At 52.4% G+C, this 16,912-nt stretch overlaps 1 protein-coding gene across 9 annotated transcripts in view; it reads left to right on the forward strand.

Moving 5' to 3' along the window:
- The first annotated feature begins 1,256 nt into the window (after positions 1–1,256).
- Positions 1,257–16,912, forward strand: part of FMNL2 (formin like 2) — a 224,598-nt gene continuing 208,942 nt past the window's right edge. For 5 of the 9 annotated variants that reach the window (XM_038750790.1, XM_038750785.1, XM_038750786.1 and 2 more), the window contains exon 1: positions 1,257–1,544. In XM_038750790.1, coding sequence (XP_038606718.1) covers positions 1,428–1,544 — 117 coding nt within the window. In that variant the 5' untranslated portion in view covers positions 1,257–1,427. The remainder of the gene's footprint in view (positions 1,545–16,912) is intronic. The other 4 variants (XM_038750784.1, XM_038750789.1, XM_038750791.1 and 1 more) reach the window with 1 other exon arrangement.

Genomic DNA, 16,912 nt, shown 5'->3' on the forward strand with positions numbered 1-16,912 from the left:
GGTGTGTCCCGAGGGAGCGCTATACAGGAGAGGGCCGGGCGTCGCCGCCAGGGGGCGTGTCCCGAGGGAGCGCTGTACGGGAGTGGGCGGGGGCATCGCCGCCAAGGGGCGTGTCCCGAGGGAGCGCTATGCGGGAGTGGGCGGGGCGTCGCCGCCAGGGGGCGTGTCCCGAGGGAGCGCTATGCGGGAGTGGGCGGAGCGTCGCCTCCAGGGGGTGTGTCCCGAGGGAGCGCTATACAGGAGAGGGCCGGGCGTCGCCGCCAGGGGGCGTGGCAGAAGGGAGCGCTATGAAGGCATGGGCGGGGCGTCGCTGCCGGGGGGCGTGTCCCGAGGGAGCGCTATACGGGAGTGGGCGGGGCGTCACTGTCAGGGGGCGTGTCCCGAGGGAGCGTTATGCGGGAGTGGGCGGAGCGTCGCCTCCAGGGGGTGTGTCCCGAGGGAGCGCTATACAGGAGAGGGCCGGGAGTCGCCGCCAGGGGGCGTGGCAGAAGGGAGCGCTATGAAGGCGTGGGCGGGGCGTCGTCGCCAGGGGGCGTGTCCTAAAAGGGAGCGCTATACGGGAGTGGGCGGGGGCATCGCCGCCAAGGGGCGTGTCCCGAGGGAGCGCTATACAGGAGTGGGCGGAGTGTCGTCTCCACGGGGCGTGGCAGGGGGGAGTGCTATGCAGGAGTGGGCGGGGCGTCGTCGCCAAGGGGCGTGGCAGAAGGGCGCGCTATAAAGGCGTGGGCGGGGCGCCACCGCCGCCAGGGGGCGTGGCAGAAGGGCGCTATAAAGGCGTGAGTGGGGAGTTGCCGCCAGGGGGCGTGTCCTAAGGGAGCGTTATGCAGGAGTGGGCGGGGCGTCGCCGCCGGAGGGCGTGGCAGAAGGGAGCGCTATAAAGGCGTGGGCGGGGCGTCGTCGCCAGGGGGCGTGTCCCGAGGGAGCGCTGCACGGGAGTGGGCGGGGCGTCGCCGCCGGGGGGCGTGTCCTCAAGGGGAGCGCTATACGGGAGTGGGCGGGGCGTCGCGGTGGGTGGGCGTGTCCGGGCGCGGGCATTGTGTCCGAGGGGGCGGGGGGCGGCGGGGCCCGGCCCAGCCCTGTCCGTCCGTCCTGTCCGCCCTATCCGCCCGTCCGTCCGCCCGCCGCAGCATGTCGGGGGCCGGGGCCGGGGCCGGGGCCGGCAGGGGCCCGGCGGGGAGGGCACCGCGGGCACCCGGCGGGTAGGGCGGCACGGGCTGCGGGCACCGGGCGAGAGGAGGGCGGGCGCTAAGAGGGGGAGACGTGGCTCCAGATCGGAGCAGGGAGGAGGAGCGCCAGGAGGAGGAGTGTGGGCTGCCGACAGAGAGGGGCTGCCAGGCCGGAGAGGAGCGGAGCCGATCGGAGAGGATCGGAGAGGGGGCTCGGCCCGGCCCGGCCCGGCGCCCCCGTCCCCCCCGTCCCCCCCCACCATGGGCAACGCGGGCAGCATGGAGTCCCCGCAGACGGACTTCCGCGCGGGCAGCCTGCCCCTCAAGGTGCCCATGCCCGAGCCGGCCGAGCTGGAGGCACGATTCGCCGGCGTCCTGGTCAGTCGGGGCGGCGGGAGGGGAGGCGGCGGGGGGGCGGCGGGCGGGCGGGCGGGAGCGCCCCCCTGAGCCATTGTCTGGCCGGGCGATGCGGGCCTGGGCGCCTGGCCCCTGCCGGGGGGGGCGGGGGGGGGGCACAGAAAAGGGGGATCCTCCTCCCCCCCACCTTCCCCCCCACCTTCCCCCGCTCTCCCTGTCCCCCGTCCCTCCGCCCCCCGCTGCCCCGGGCTGAGCTGCGAGTCACTGGACCTGAAATCCCGGCACGCACAGATGGGGAGGAAAGCTTTGTTTGGACGCGCTTTGTGCGGCCTTTAAATCGTAAAAGAGAAACGCTGCGGCCCGCGGCCTTCCCTCCCTCCCTCCCTCCCTCCCTCCCTCCCTCTCTACCTCCTTCTCTCCCTTACTCTTTCCCTCCTTCTCTCTCTCTCTCTCTCTCTCTCTCTCTCTCTCTCTCTCTTCTTCCCTCCTTCTCTTCCTTCCCCTTTCTCTCCTTCACGCTCTTCCCCTTTCTCTCCTCTCTCTCCCGCTTTCCCTCCTTCTCTCCTTCCCTCCCTGGCACCCTCCCTCTCTCCCTCCCTCTCTCCCTCCCTCTCTCCCTTCCTTCCCTCCCTCCTCTCTCTCCCTCTTTCCCTCCTTACCTCCTCTGTCCCTTTTTCCCTCCTTCCCTCCTCTCTCCCTCTTTCCCTCCTTCCCTCCTTCTCTCTTTCCCTCTTCTCCTTCTCTCTTTCCCTCTTCTCCTTCTCTCTTTCCCTCTTCTCCTTCTCTCCTTCCCTCCTTCTCTCTCTCCCTCCCTCCCTCCCTCCCTCTCTCTCTCCCTCCCTCCCTCCTTCTCTCTCTCCCTCCTTCTCTCTCTCCCTCCCTCCCTCCTTCTCCTTCTCCTTCCCTCCTTCCCTCTCTCCCTCCCTCCTTCTCTCCCTCCCTCCCTCTTTCTCTCTCTCTCTCTCTCCTTCCTTCTTTTTCTCCCTCCCTTTTTTCCTCCTTCTCTCCTTCCCTCCCTCCTTCTCTCCCTCCCTCCCTCTTTCTCTCTCTCTCTCTCCTTCCTTCTTTTTCTCCCTCCCTTTTTTCCTCCTTCTCTCCTTCCCTCTCTCCCTTCTCTCCCTCCCTCCTTCCCTCTCTCTTCTCTCCTTTCCTCTCTCTCTTCTCTCCCTCCCCCTCTCTTCCTCTCCCTTCCCTCTCTCCCTTCTTCTCTCCCTCCCTTCTTTTCTCCTTCCCTTCCTCTCTCCCTTCCTTCTTCTCTCCCTCCCTCTCTCCCTTCCTTCTTCTCTCCCTCCCTCTCTCCCTTCCTTCTTCTCTCCCTCCCTCTCTCCCTTCCTTCTTCTCTCCCTCCCTCTCTCCCTTCCTTCTTCTCTCCCTCCCTCTCTCCCTTCCTTCTTCTCTCCCTCCCTCCCTCCCTTCCTTCTTCTCTCCCTCCCTTCCTTCTTCTCTCCCTCCCTCTCTCCCTTCCTTCTTCTCTCCCTCCCTTCCTTCTTCTCTCTCTCCCTCCCTTCCTTCATCTCTCCCTCCCTTCCTTCTTTTCTCCTTCCCTTCCTCCCTCCCTTCCTTCTTCTCTCCCTCCCTCTCTCCCTTCCTTCTCTCCCTCTCTCTCCTTTCCCTCTCCTCTCTTTTCCCTCTCTACCTTCCCTCTCTTCTTTTCCTCTCTCATTCATTCATTTATTTATTCAATCGTATTGAGCACTTACTGTGTGCAGAGCACTGTACTAAGCACTTGGGAAGTACAAGTTGGCAACTTATAGAGACGGCCCCTACCCAACAGCAGGCTCACAGTCTAAAAGGGGGAGACAGGCAACAAAACAAAATATATTAACAAAGTAAAATAAATAGAAACATATTAACAAAATAAAATAAATAGTCCTTTTCTTCTCTTCTTTCCCTCTCTCCCATTCTTCCCTCTCGTCCCTCTCTCCCTTCCTTTTCTCCCTCCCTCTTTCCCTCCTCCTCTCCCTCACTCCCTCCCTCTCTCCCTTCCTTCTTTCCTCTTCTCTTCCTCCCTCCCTTCATTTTCTCCCTCTTTCCTCTCTTTTCCCTCTCTCCTCTCCTTTCCCTCTCTCCTCTCCTTTCCCTCTCTCCTCTCCTTTCCCTCTCTCCTCTCCTTTCCCTCTCTCCTCTCTTTTCCCTCTCTCCTCTCTTTTCCCTCTCTCCTCTCTTTTCCCTCTCTCCTCTCCTTTCCCTCTCTCCTCTCCTTTCCCTCTCTCCTCTCCCTTCACTCTCTCCCTTCCCTCCCCTTTCTTCCTCCCTTCTCCCCCTCCCTCTCTCTGTCTCCCTCCCTCCCTCCCTCCCTCCCTCCTTCCGGGCTGTGTGCCTGGCCCCAGCTCTGGAGCTTCAGGCCGCCCCCCCCCCCCCCGCCCCCCACCTTTCTTTTCTGTCCCATCTCCCCCCAACCACCACCTTTGCCGCCCCCATCAACCACCTTCATTCCCTGGCCTCCTCTGGACTCTTTGAGTGCTTATTCTCCGTAAAGCACTGGACTAAGCGCTAGGGAGGGTACAAACAATATAATATACATTTCCCACCCGCAAGGAGCTTCCAGTCTTCATTTCCCTCCTCACAACCACCATCATTCCCTACCCTGCCAACCACCTTCATTCCTTATCCCCATCCACCGTCATTTCCAGCCTCCCAACCACCTTCATTCCTTATCCCCATCCACTGTCATTTCCAGCCCCCCAACCACCTTCATTCCCTATCCCCATCCATTGTCATTCCCAGCCCCCCAACTACCTTCATTCCCTGTCCCCCATCCATCGTCATTCCCAGCCCTCCAGCTTCTCATTCCCAGCCCCCCAACTACCTTCATTCCCTATCCCCCATCCGCCGTCATTCCCGTCCCCCCAACCTCCTTCCCTCGCAGCCCGCCACCTTCTTCCCTTCGAGCCAGGCTGGGGCAGGCCCGTGGACCACAGGGAGCTGTTGGGGTGGAACTGGCAGAGAGACCCGAGCTGGTCCATCCACCCACTGGTCCTGCCCAGTGCCCGGAGCGACTCTGTCCGGGGGCTGCTGATGTCCAGTTCCTCCCCTTCTCTGGGACTGGGGCTTGAAGCCCCTTTCCCTGCAGTGAGCTGCAACCCCAACGGGTGCCTTGTGGAGGTTTGCCCTTGGAAGCCCCGGCTACAGAGGGCAGGGAGGACGTTACATCTCGGCCTCTTCCCTGCATTTTCTCCACCCGCCGGGGACCCCCAGGGAACGAAGCCTCCCAAGCCCAACCATCTCTCTGGACAGGCCGGACGCATTCTTGACCTGACTTTGAAAGGGGAGACCGAGGCCTCCTTAGGGACAACCATGTGGGCCCTATCTGCTCATCTCCGGCCCCACCCCTCTGCCCGGCCCCGCGGGGGCAGCTGTGGATGTTTGCGGTGGACGGGACGGTGACCCTGGCAGACCCTTGGGGTAGCAGCCTTAATAAAAGCAATCACTGCATTAACGTCGGTTCAAGAGGGACGGTCAGTTTTGCATAACGTGTGGAGCGCTTGAAGTACTCGTTGATTAATACCATATGGTACGCGTTTAAAAATGTTTAAGAAATGAATGACAAGTCATTATATGGTGGTTTTGGGGGGGTTGTTGGCGATCCATTCAGGGTGGAAACATTTGTACCTTTAAATCAAGAGCTCTTGAGGACAGGGAATTCATTCTCTTTAGCCACGTCTGCTGTTCCCTGGTCAGACATTTTTTTTTTTTTAATGGTATCTAAGTGCTTACTGTGTGCCAGAGATGTGCCGGAGACTGTGCTAAGTGCTGGGATAGAAACAAGCTAGTCAGTTTGGACACAGTCCATGTCCCACATGGGTCTCACAGGTGTTAATCCCCATTTTTAGGGATGAGGTAACCGTGACACCAGAGAAGTGAAATGACTTCCCCAAGATCATACAGCAGACAAATGGCGGAGATGGGGTTAGAACGCAGGTCCTTTCAGGCCCATGCTCTTTGTACTAGAGCGTGCTGCTTGTCGTATGGTGTCTCTCTTTCTGAGACGGTTAAAGTGTTCTTCGTCTCAAAACGCAATACTGTTCAGGCCCTCTGATCCAGTGCTTCCTGGAATGGGAACCATTTTAGGTGGGAGACTCCTTGTGTGGTGTCTGTGCCTGGTTGATAATAACAACAACGATGGTAGTGCCGTTTATTAAGTGCTTTCTTAGTGTCAAGGACCGTTCTAGGGGTAGGTATAACATATACGGGTTAGACACAGTCCCTGTCCCACAAGGGGCTCACGGTTTTAGGGGGAAGCAGAATGGGTGTTGGATCCCCATTTTACAGATGAGGCATTAGGCACAGACAAGTCAAGGGACTTGCCCAAAGTCACACAGCAGGGAGGTGGTGGAGCCAGAACTAGAACCCGGGTCTCCTCCTAACGCCCAGGCCCAAGGCTCTTTCCATTCCGCCACCTTCCTGGACTGTATGAGATCCAAGCCCTTAGTACGGTGCCCTGCACACAGTAAGCGCTCAATAAATACGATTGAATGAATCCAAGCCGGCTTTACCCCGGGCTGTGATTAAGGACGTTCCGGCCAGATTCTCGCTCAGGTTTTGTTGTAGGTGGTATGTGGTACCCCGAGGGACCGTGCCCGGCTCAGATAATGGGGTTGGTGCCGACCCGTCCCGGTGATTTATTCCATTCTCTGCCCGGGACAGGACTTCAACACACAGCGGTGGGAAAACAGAGCTGAGTTCCAACACCTCGACCCCCAGGTGCGGTGGAGAGTTGGGCTCTGTTTCTCTCCGGGCCTATTGAAAAGAATCCCGTTTCCCCGTTCTTGGCATTGGTCCGGCCTTGGAGAAAAGGTAATCAAACTCGAGGCTAATGGCTAGGTTATCTCAGGTTAGCCACCTTGGTGAAATCCAGGCTGAAGGGAGAAACAAAGCCACTCAGTGAACGGACCTCCCACCCGAGTTTGGAAGAGTATAATATTGTGATTGTGCATGTTAATTGCCTCAGTCTGTTGTGAATCAGCTAATAGGAGCAGAAGAGGAAGTGGGAGCATGCCTCCCAAATTAAAGCGCGGTGGAGAGTTATGTCTTTGAGAGCGATAGATCTCATAGCCTGGTCCAGCTATTGTTGATGATGGTGATGATTTTGATATTTAAGTGCTTATGTGTCAAGCAGTGTTCTAATCCCTGAGGTATCTACAAGCTAATCAGATTTGACACAGTTCTTGTCCCACATGGGACTCCCAGTACAAATGGTAGGAGGAACAGGTCTGGATTTCCATTTTACAGTTGAGGAGACTGAGGCACAGAGAAGTTGAGTGACTTGCCCATAGCGGGATCAGAACCCAAGCCCTCTGATTCCCAGGCCCATGGTCTTTCCGTTTGGCCGTGCTGCTTCCTGAATGGTACAGGAACTTGGTTCTTTGTTGTGGATGAGCCAGGATCAATCCATCAATAAATGGTATTTATTGAGTGCCTACTTAGTGCAAAAAACACCCGAGAAGAGAAAAACAGAAGCAAGGACACATTTCCTACCCTCAAGACGCTTGCAGTCTAAATGGAAGAGACCGACAAAAATTAATTACCGTTAGGAGGATGAACAAAGATGTAACAAGTGGTAGTATGTATGTACCAAGATGAAATGGCTGAATAAATTTGCCTTATGCTGAGTATAGGATTGAAATATATATCCGTTCTAAAAATGGCTTTTGGGTGGACCCTACTTGGGTGCTGTGTAGAAATGGGAATGACTTGGAGGGAGTGGGGCCTTAAGGAGCTGGGGAAGAGCAATGGGACTCAGGAAAGGAGTTCCAGGCTGGGGGAACGGAGGCAGGAGAGTTGAGAGTGAGGGACAGTTAAGGTGAGTGAAGGAGGATTGAAGAGAGCGAGCTAGGGAAAGGCGGACAAAGACCCCTGATTCTTATGACGTACAGAGCCTTGAAGCCGATTGTGAGGAGTTCTCACCTGATGTGGCGGGAGATGGGGGAGTCGTTGGAGGTTTTCGAGGAGTGGAGAGATGTGCAGCAAAGGCGGTGTCACGAAGATGATGGATGGAGTAGATTCAAGAGGGGAGAGGCCGGAGGCAGGGACGTGAATGAGGAGTCTGACAGTGCCTGATGGAGACGTGACAGGAGTTTGGAGCAGTGTGGTAGCCGTCTAAGAAGAGACTGGTGATATTTTTGCAGGAAGAATTGAAGGACTTAGGTGCATGAATTGGGGAGCCGGAAGACGTTGAAATGATGAGGAAGAGGTCAGGATTGTGGGCCCCTGTGACAAGGGGCCACTGGTGCATCCAGATAGGAAATGATAATTTCCCACTATCAATCAATGATATCTGTTGAACGCTTTCTGTGTGCAAAGCACCGTACTAAGCGCTTGGGAGAATACACTACAACAGAGTTGGTACACCTGTTCCCTGCCCACAACGGGCTGACAGTCTAGAGAGGGGACTTATCGGAAAAGTGGGGGATTTACAATCTTCAGCCTCACCTCAGTTTTGGGGAAGTTGGGACCCGAACTCACCATTCAGGTCAAAATCCGGAGGTTCAGAAATGCTCATTGCTAGGCAACCCAAACCCTTTGAGGAATAAGCACGTTCCAGGGGATGAGTGTGTGTGGGAAGTTTTTTCCCATTCACCTCAGCTCTGGTTCTCCAGGCAAAGTCCAGATATCTGTCCCAGTAAGCGGATTGAAAACTCACTTGGAGGATTGACTGCAAGGGGATCAAATCACTTCGTCTCCCATGAACCCTCGGAATCTGATCACCCTAACTACTCAGTTCCACCCTAGAATATCTTCCCACTTGGTGCAGTCAAAAGACCAGCTTTTCCCCACTGTAAAGAGGTTTGACCTTTCTTGGAAAGATGAAAACTGTCAGTGCTGAGAAGGATTTCAGTTGGCTGGTTATTTTCACACTGGTGAAAATTTTAGACTTTTAGACTGTGAGCCCACTGTTGGGTAGGGACCGTCTCTATATGTTGCCAACTTGTACTTCCCAAGCGCTTAGTACAGTGCTCTGCACACAGTAAGCGCTCAATAAATACGATTGATTGATTGATTGGTGATTTCTGCTGCTCTTTGGAGGTCTTTAGGCTCTTCACAGCTTCTGTTCTGGGGCCTAGGGTGGTGGGGAGATCCTATGTACACTACCTGGTAAGCATTAGAGTTGGAAGTAAGGTAACTGGGGGACAGGATCCCTGTTTTTTTTTTTTGTTCAGTGCTTGCCTTTTGGGCTTGCCAAGGCTGTTGACATTTTTGCTTTGAGCAGCTGTAAGCTCCTTGTGGGCAGGGGGCAAGTCTCTTGCTTCTGTTGTACTTTGCCAAGCCCCACGCTCAGTCACTGTGCCCAGTAAATATGGCTCCATAAGGTAGATCTTCCTTTTCAAGGCTCCTTCAAGGGAAAGGATCTGGGAGAAGGCAGAGTGGGAATCGGGGGAAGGAGGCTTCTCCTCAAGCATTGCAGGTGAGGCTGTACTGCTTGAGGAGAATGTAAGCGTGTGGCTCAGTGCCAGTGCTGCCTTCCTGAGGGGGCAGGGGTGGGGAAGGTACTCATGGCCTCCAATTCCAAGAGATGACACCTCCTACCTGCTCCCAAATGTCCTCTGGGTAGAAAGCGTGGCTCTGCAGGCTTTGGACTTGGGACCCACCAGGCTTGGCACCTTCTGACAGGGTTAATGCTCCTTGGCGACATCTTTGCTCCCTTTAACCTCCAGGAAATCTTGGGCCGCCAGGAAATTTTGGGCTGGCATATCCCAGGAAGCCAGGCCAGGAGAGTCGAGGCGCCTGTTCCCAAAGGAATTCATTGCTAGGAAGGACCCGGTGCCCTGCAAGCCAGCCTAGGGTCTGTTTCCTCTGGTCCTCCATCCCGGAATTGCAGAGTGTCAAGACTTGGTTTTTCCCTCATTCCCTTCCGCTGCCTCATTTCTCCCTGCCCTCAAACCCGTGGACTGTTGGCTCCTGCAGGGTGTTCTCTCTCACCGCGCTAAACCGAGCCTTGGGTTGATCTCAGCTGATAATGTGGTTTGGAGGCAATTTTAGGGAGCAGTCGGTGGGCTGGACCATTGCCTAATGAGCTGTGATTGACGCACGCTGCACCGCATGACCACGGCCCCCCATCAGGCACCCCTCTGTGGGGGGGGGAATACTAGCCCGAATCCCCTAAGCATCACTTAGCAAAGCTGGATGGATTAGTGTTTCCACAAACAGCTTTCAAGGAAATAAACGTGAGCAGTGGCCCTGTGGAAGGAGTTAGGAGAGGTTGGGTGGTTTCATCAAGGCCACAAAATGGATGGGCTCTCCTGGAAATCCTCTTCTCAGGTTCCCTCCATTCACCCCACAGTATTTCTGGGCAGAGGGTAACCCATCCATCCTGTGGACTTATTCTGAAGGGAAGAGAGATTTCTCTGCCAGCTCTTTGTCCCCAGAGAAATGTCTCACCTGAACAGAATAGCACAGACATAATACGAAAGATTCATTAGTCATCTTTGCTCATGTTCTTTAGTCCAGATCCTGTAGCTGTTTGGTTTTGGATGCAGCCACGTTATGGTTCTGCCGTCTCTCCGGGTGATCTGTAATCTCACCTGCTTTACCTTTGCGCAGTAGATGGTGCCAATGACCTGTTTTGTTGTAATTTTCCAGCTTTAGGACAGGTGTCGGACCAGTCGCGGTTTTGACACCGGGCCTTGGGCCGGGGCTCTACGTTGTGACTGTCGCCTGCAGTCTCTGAGATTCCACACTGCTAATTGTGGATGAAGGTTGTGGTGGGGTGGGATGATGAGGGGAGCCGGGAGTAGAGTCCCTGTGAATTAGCGGTTTTGGCTTAGCCCACCCCAGCCAAGCTTCTAGATTGTGGGGCTCTTGGGGTGACCAGAAATCTCCCTCATCATCATCCTCATCATCAGTGGTATTTATTGAGTGTTCACTATGTGCAGAGAACACAATACAACAGAGTTGGCAGACACATTCTCTGCTCACAGTGAGCTTAGTGGAAAGCCTGGGAATCGGGAGACCTGGATTCTAATGCCGACTCCGCCCCTTGGTTGCCTTGTGGTATTGGGCAAGTTATTTCACTTCTGGGGGCCTTTGTTTCTTCATCTGTAAAATGGGGATTCAGAACCTGTTGTCCTTCTCACATAGACTGTGAGCCCCATGTGGGACAGGGACCGGATCTGACTTTATTATCTTGTATTTACCCAAACGCTTAGTATCGTGCTAGGCATATAGTAAGCGCTTAAGAAGCAGTAAATCCCACTCTGTAGGGGACAGGAAGGAGCATCTCTGTGGGCTGCTGGGACTTCCCAGTCCCTTGAGGCGTTGGGCATCCCTTGAGGCAGAGCTGCATCCGTGAATGCATCTATCAAGCCCCTCATGGGTGGGGCAGGGAAGAGGTTGAGAGGAAATTGCAAAAATAAAACTTCCTTCCTTGGCTTGTTTTTCTCCTCTTCCTAGAAGTTTGGCAGAATGCTTTGAGCCAGTGAATAATGCGCGTGTTACAAAGACGATTACAATAATGATAGTGGCGCAGGAGAATTACAGATAGACAAGCAGGAGAACTCAAAAGCAAGGATGAAAAGATGAATGATTGTGGGATCGGCAGAATGTACTTGAGCCGGGAATGTTTAGAGCAAGAAGAGAAGTGGGGTGGGGCTGAGGAGAAGCAAGAGGAGAAGATGGAGGTGCCAGAAGAATCACTCTGATCCCAGAGTAGGAATGCAAATGTGCTTGTTCTTGTCTGCTTTGTGACCTCGGGCAAGTCACTTAACTTTTTTTGTGCCTCAGTACCTCATCTGTACAATGGGGATTAAGACTGTGAGCCCCATGTGGGACATGGACTGTGTCCAACCTATCTTGTAGAATCCAGCACTCAGTACCTCATCTGTACAATGGGGATTAAGACTGTGAGCCCCATGTGGGACATGGACTGTGTCCAACCTATCTTGTAGAATCCAGCACTCAATACAGTGTCTGGCACATAGCAGTTAACAAATGTCATTATAGAAGCGTTTAAGGCAGGAGGTAGAGCGGGAAAAGCAGGAGTTTGTCATGTGGGCATCTCCTTCCAGATTGCTTCCAGTTGGACATAGTCCCTGTCCCACAGTAGGTTCATAGTCTAAGTAGAATGGAATCTGTAAATCATATATAATCCTCCCTAGAATTGTTGATGGTTGTACCTCACGTTCTTGTAGAGATAATGATAGAAATTGAAAACTTGGAAAAAACCTGCTTAGATCTCTGGGTTTGGCCCTCCATTGTACCTTTTATCCACCTCAAGGCTCCCTGGAACTCTGGGGATTTTCATTGACTTCTTGCCCGCATGGCCACAGATTCTCATTGGAATTCCTTTTCACAGGGGCCAGCCATAATGCAGGAGGGCAAGTGCTTAAGTGGGACATGCCCCCAGCCCGCTCTGCCCACAGCGGGCGCTCAGTAAATGCCAATGAATGACTAAATGGAGGCTCAGAGTTTTTCTGAGACATGGAGGTTTCCTCTGCTTCTCTAGAAGGATGCCCCCTGCCCTGCATGTCTCTCCGTCCAGAACTCGCTGTTAGGAACCGTGGTCTTCCCCTTGAATCCTCCTTGGTTCAGTAACTTCCTGTTGTTCCTTTGAAAAATCATCTTGGATGACCCCCAGGGAGTCGTCTTCTTGGGCAGCATTTATGTCCCTCGCAGCCTCATGGCTGGAAATCGACTCTCCTTTTATTTGTGTACGGCTAATCAAACCGTGTCCGGGGACAGATTTTCCTACCAGAAATGAGCATTAGCCATTCAGATAACAGCCGCATTAACATGCACAGTGGTGGGCGGGCTTCATCTCCAGAGAAACGAGTCCAAATTTTGAAGCTGAGCTGTTAGATGTGAATATCAAAATTGGCTCTTAACTATAATCCGTCTCCTTAGATCTTCAAGGAGAGAATGGGGCCAGATGGTGAGTCTTCTCCCTCCTCTCCCCACCACTGTGTGTGTGTGTGGGTGTGGTGTCCAAATATAAGGGAAATACAAGAAAGGAAATGGAATACTGTTTACCAAGGGCCATGGAGTTCAGTGATAAGAGGAAGAGATTTATTGCTGCATTGTACTTTCCCAAGCACTTAGTACAGTGCTCTGCAACAGTAAGCACTTAATAAATACGATTGACTGAATGAATGAATGAAGTGGGAGATGTCTTCTACTCCAGAGTCTGTCACTGACCTGCCAAAGACCCAAATAGAAACATTGTGTCCTTTGTGTGAGACAGTAAAAATAAGGTCCCTTGCATTTGTGTAGCTCTTTCTCCGCCCCTCCTCCTCCCTTCCCTACCCGAAGTGTTTTCACATCGACCATCTCACTCTGTCCTCAGGACATTCCGGTGAGCCAGAGCTTATTAGCCCCATTTTACAGATGCGGAAAGTATGGCACAGAAGCTGCCCCTGTTGATCAGTTCCAGCTTAAACAGCAGCGACTCTGTGAGGGCCAGAAGCAACTCTTCAGGGCTACATGGGCTATTGTCCTTTGTGGATAGCATGTCATCGCATTGAAAATAAGCCTCATTGTGGACTGGCAGTTAAACTTTCCTGAGTTAATGGAAAACCCGGGAATAATGAGAACAAGAGGAGGAGAAAGAGGAGTGAAGCGGAAAGGGCAGAGGGGTGTTGGCAGTTGGTTCCTCAGGCAAACTGGCATGCCGTGATGTAATGCAAAGAAATTAGTGAGTAATGCACCAGGAAAGAACTTTATTTAAAGTTGAAGGGCCTTTTGGTCTGTGCCAGTTCGGTGGGGATGACGGGTTTATGACTGGCTTTGTGGGTTAGTTGAGAAATAGCATTGGCATCTCTGCTGTGTGCGTTTAGCCACCCAGATACTCTAGTGGAAGATCAGATGAAGTCAGTTGGCCGTTGGAAAGATGCACCGTGAGTGCAAAAGCAGTCCTGTCGAGTTAGAATTGATTTTCAAAGTCTCTTTTACCCTACATTGTCGGAAAGGCAAAGCTCCTGTGGTTTATTGCGGGTTACCCGTCTACATGCTCGTCTGGGTTCTCCGGTCGTGTGAGGATGCGGTTGTCGTCCGTACGCTCCATTTTCATATTATGATGGCTTCACCGTGTGTGAGAAGATTCAATTGGGTAATGGACTAACCCGGCCCTGCGCAGGTATCTGCCCCCGACTAGCTGGTGTTCTGTGGGGGGAGCTCCTTGCGTGTTCACTCCCCACTCCCCACACCTCAGGTCTGTGTGGCATTTGACCACGAGGTGCATGGATTACACGACTCGACATTTTGGTGTCTGTCTGACATTTTGGTGTCTGTCAGTCTCCGGAGGGGAGTGCAACAGGAGCTGATGTCCCTCAAGCAGGGTGAGACGTTGTGATGACTAAGCAGCCAACTTACCAGAGGCAATTGCACACTTTCCCTTGAGATCAGAACCATGGAGGCTTTGAGGAGGTCCTTGGTGAGAAGCAGCATGGCCTAGTAGATAGTACACGGGAGTCAGAAGGACCTGGGTTCTAATCCCGGCTCTCCCACTTGACTCCTATGTGACCTTGGGCAAGTCACTTCACTTCTCTGGGCCTCAGTTTCCTCATCTGAAAAACAGGGGTTGAAACGGTATACCCTGTGTGGGACAGGGACTGTGGCCAATCTGATTATCTTGTATCTTACCCCAGTGCTGAGTACAGTGTGGGACACATAGTAAGCGCTTTGCAAGTACCACAAAAATAATAATTCTTATTATTCTTCTGCCTGGCTCCTGCCACTTTCCTAGAGAATGTGACTGGGTGTTCTCTCGATTTCAGATGTATGTCTGATTGGGCCAAGCCAGGATACACTGAGCAGAGAAGGCTCCCGCTGTGAGTAATTTAGATGACAGCAGACCTACCATTCAATGCCAGTGGACAAAATAGCAGCAGCTGACCTAATATCCCCTTTTTTGGGGAAAAAGAACATCTCCAGAGAAGCAGTGTGGCCTAGTGGATAGAGTTCAGTCCTGGAAGTCCGAGGACTTGGGTTCTTAATCCCTGCTCTGCCACTTGCCTGCTGTGTGACTGTGGGCAGGCCACTTCTCTGGGCCTCAGTTTCCTCAACTGCAAAATGGGGATTCAGTACATGTTCTCCTTCCTTCTTAGATCAGCTCCATGTGGGATGGGACTGTATCTGGCCTGATTAACTTATATCTATCCCAGCACTTAGAACACTGCTTGGCACGTAGTTAAGTGCCTAAAAATACTATAAAAGGTAAACCAAACAAAAATAAAAGAAACAACCACCTCGTGCAGGGTTGGAAGAGACCTCAAGATGGAATCTGGGCTCCCTCCACCCTCCAGAAGGACACAACTGAACCATGAAGCTGTTGTGGTTCATTCATTCATTCATTCGATCATATTTATTGAGCGCTTACTGTGTGCAGAGCCCTGTACTAAGCACTTGGAAAGTACAATTTGGCAACGGAGACAATCCCTATCCAACATTGGGCTCACAGTCTAGAAGTGACCCAGGAATGAAAGTGAATCCTATCTCTTGGGACCTATTATGGGACACATTTCTCACTGTTCAGAGTGGGTTGTGGACATTTCAGTCACCTCTTGAGGTCAATCCATGGGGTTGGACTGGACAGCTTTCCTGAGGGAGACAGAGGAAAAGTTCCCAAAAGAAACAAAAACCAGCCACCATCCAGGAAGCCCTTCAGACCTGGAGGAGATTGGAGGCTCCCTCAGACATCTAGTTCCCTTTCTCTTTCTCCCTCCCCTTCCCTCTACCTCCGTGGAATAAAGTTGGCTATTTTTTTCCTCACTGCTAAATTCCACTTCTGCTCCAGTTTTCAAGAGCAGTTTTTTAAAAAGCGCTTAATCCACAGAATTTTTGAGACGGAGGGGCTCTGTCTGATTTAGACCCGAGGCGCCCGTGGTCTGAAATGAATATCTTAAGCCTGGAGAACCTTCAACGGTCATTCAGTTTAAGGGGCTGATTTGCCGACGAGGAGAGCATGCTCGGAAGCTCATTTTCATATCATATAATTGCCTCAGTTTATTGCGTTTTAGCGATGAGGATAGGAACTCATTGTGTCAGACTGTGAGTCTCACTGGATCCCGCCTTTCACTCAGTTTAGGAATGCCTGAAAGAAAGTAATAAGCGGGTTCTAAAAAAGTCCAGATGAGAAGGATTATAATGCAGTCTACTGGCAGGAGAGAGAGAGAGAGAGTGTGTATGTGTTTTGTAGCTTTTGGAGGAGCCATTTTGACTGCCTTTTAGAATAAACCTAGCTTGCTGCTCAGGTCTTGGATGGTGCCTTAGGCTTCAATGGAATCCCTACCAGAAACGATAAAGGAGGCCACAGCACGATAGCATCCTCAAATGACAGGTCAAAATAATTTTTTTTTTAACTGAGGCCCATATTAAATTTGAGGTGATGTGGTTTCATGGTTCCCCAAGAAAGCCACTCCACCATCCTGTCTAAAAATATGAAGTGACGTTACTTGTCTACACTTGCCATTTTTGAGCAGCCCAAATGTTTTGTCCCCAGGAACAAGCATGTTTTTGCCTTGAGACTGTCTCTTGCCTTTAGGGTTTTTCTGCACATCCTTTGGCCTCCTATGTAGTTCTCCTGAGTGTCAGGCTGCCTAAATTTAAATGTAGAACATTTGATCCCTTTCTTTTCATCTTCCCTCCCCATAGGCTCTCATTTTCCCTCTACGTATGTCTGGGAAGGGAGTGTAGTAGCTAAGACCTCTCTCACTGGGGTGAATTTGCAGTGCAGTCTGAAACTTGTATTCTGGTTTCAGACATACCAGTCTTCCTCCTCCTCCCCAACTGCATTCTACAGTCTCTTACAGTCTCTGGATACATGGCCTGGATGTGTGTGTGTGTGTGAGTGTATGTGTGTGATGTGGGTAGCTGTGAGGTTGGATCCCAGTAGACTTTTTAACTACAATTAAGGTTTATCCAGTGACTAGACATGAAGTCTATTGCTGTTTTGTAAACACATGGCTGGTCAAAAGATGTATGTGGCTGGTTGGAATATTGGAAGATCATTGGAAGATCACAAGGGTGGGAGACTCTTTTTCCTCAGTTACAGATTGCAGAAACACACCTCCACCCAAAAGGGGTGTCTCGTATCTTGATTCTCTTCCTTCTGGTAGTAAGGACAGGACGCTTACTGAGAATTCACACTGAACAAATTGCACTGAATGAAAGAAACATGTTTCCTGCCACCAAGGGTCTTACAAATGGGAGAGACACATACAGAAATCTTATAGCTAGTATGGTTTCTCTCTCCCTTTTTCTTTATACCCTCTTAGCACTTTATGTATTCATACATACACACACACGCATGTTGAGTGCTGAGAATATAAATAAATTTAGGACTGAAGGAATGATGGTCCAGGAAAGAGAAAGGATCTGAGCTTTCTCCAAACAAATCTGTTCATCCAGGGCAGGGAATTTCTGCTCTCTACCCAGAGGGTACCTCTGGGGAATGGAAT

Source organism: Tachyglossus aculeatus, chromosome 9 (assembly GCF_015852505.1).
Source record: "Tachyglossus aculeatus isolate mTacAcu1 chromosome 9, mTacAcu1.pri, whole genome shotgun sequence".
Classification (NCBI taxonomy): Eukaryota; Metazoa; Chordata; class Mammalia; order Monotremata; family Tachyglossidae; genus Tachyglossus; species Tachyglossus aculeatus.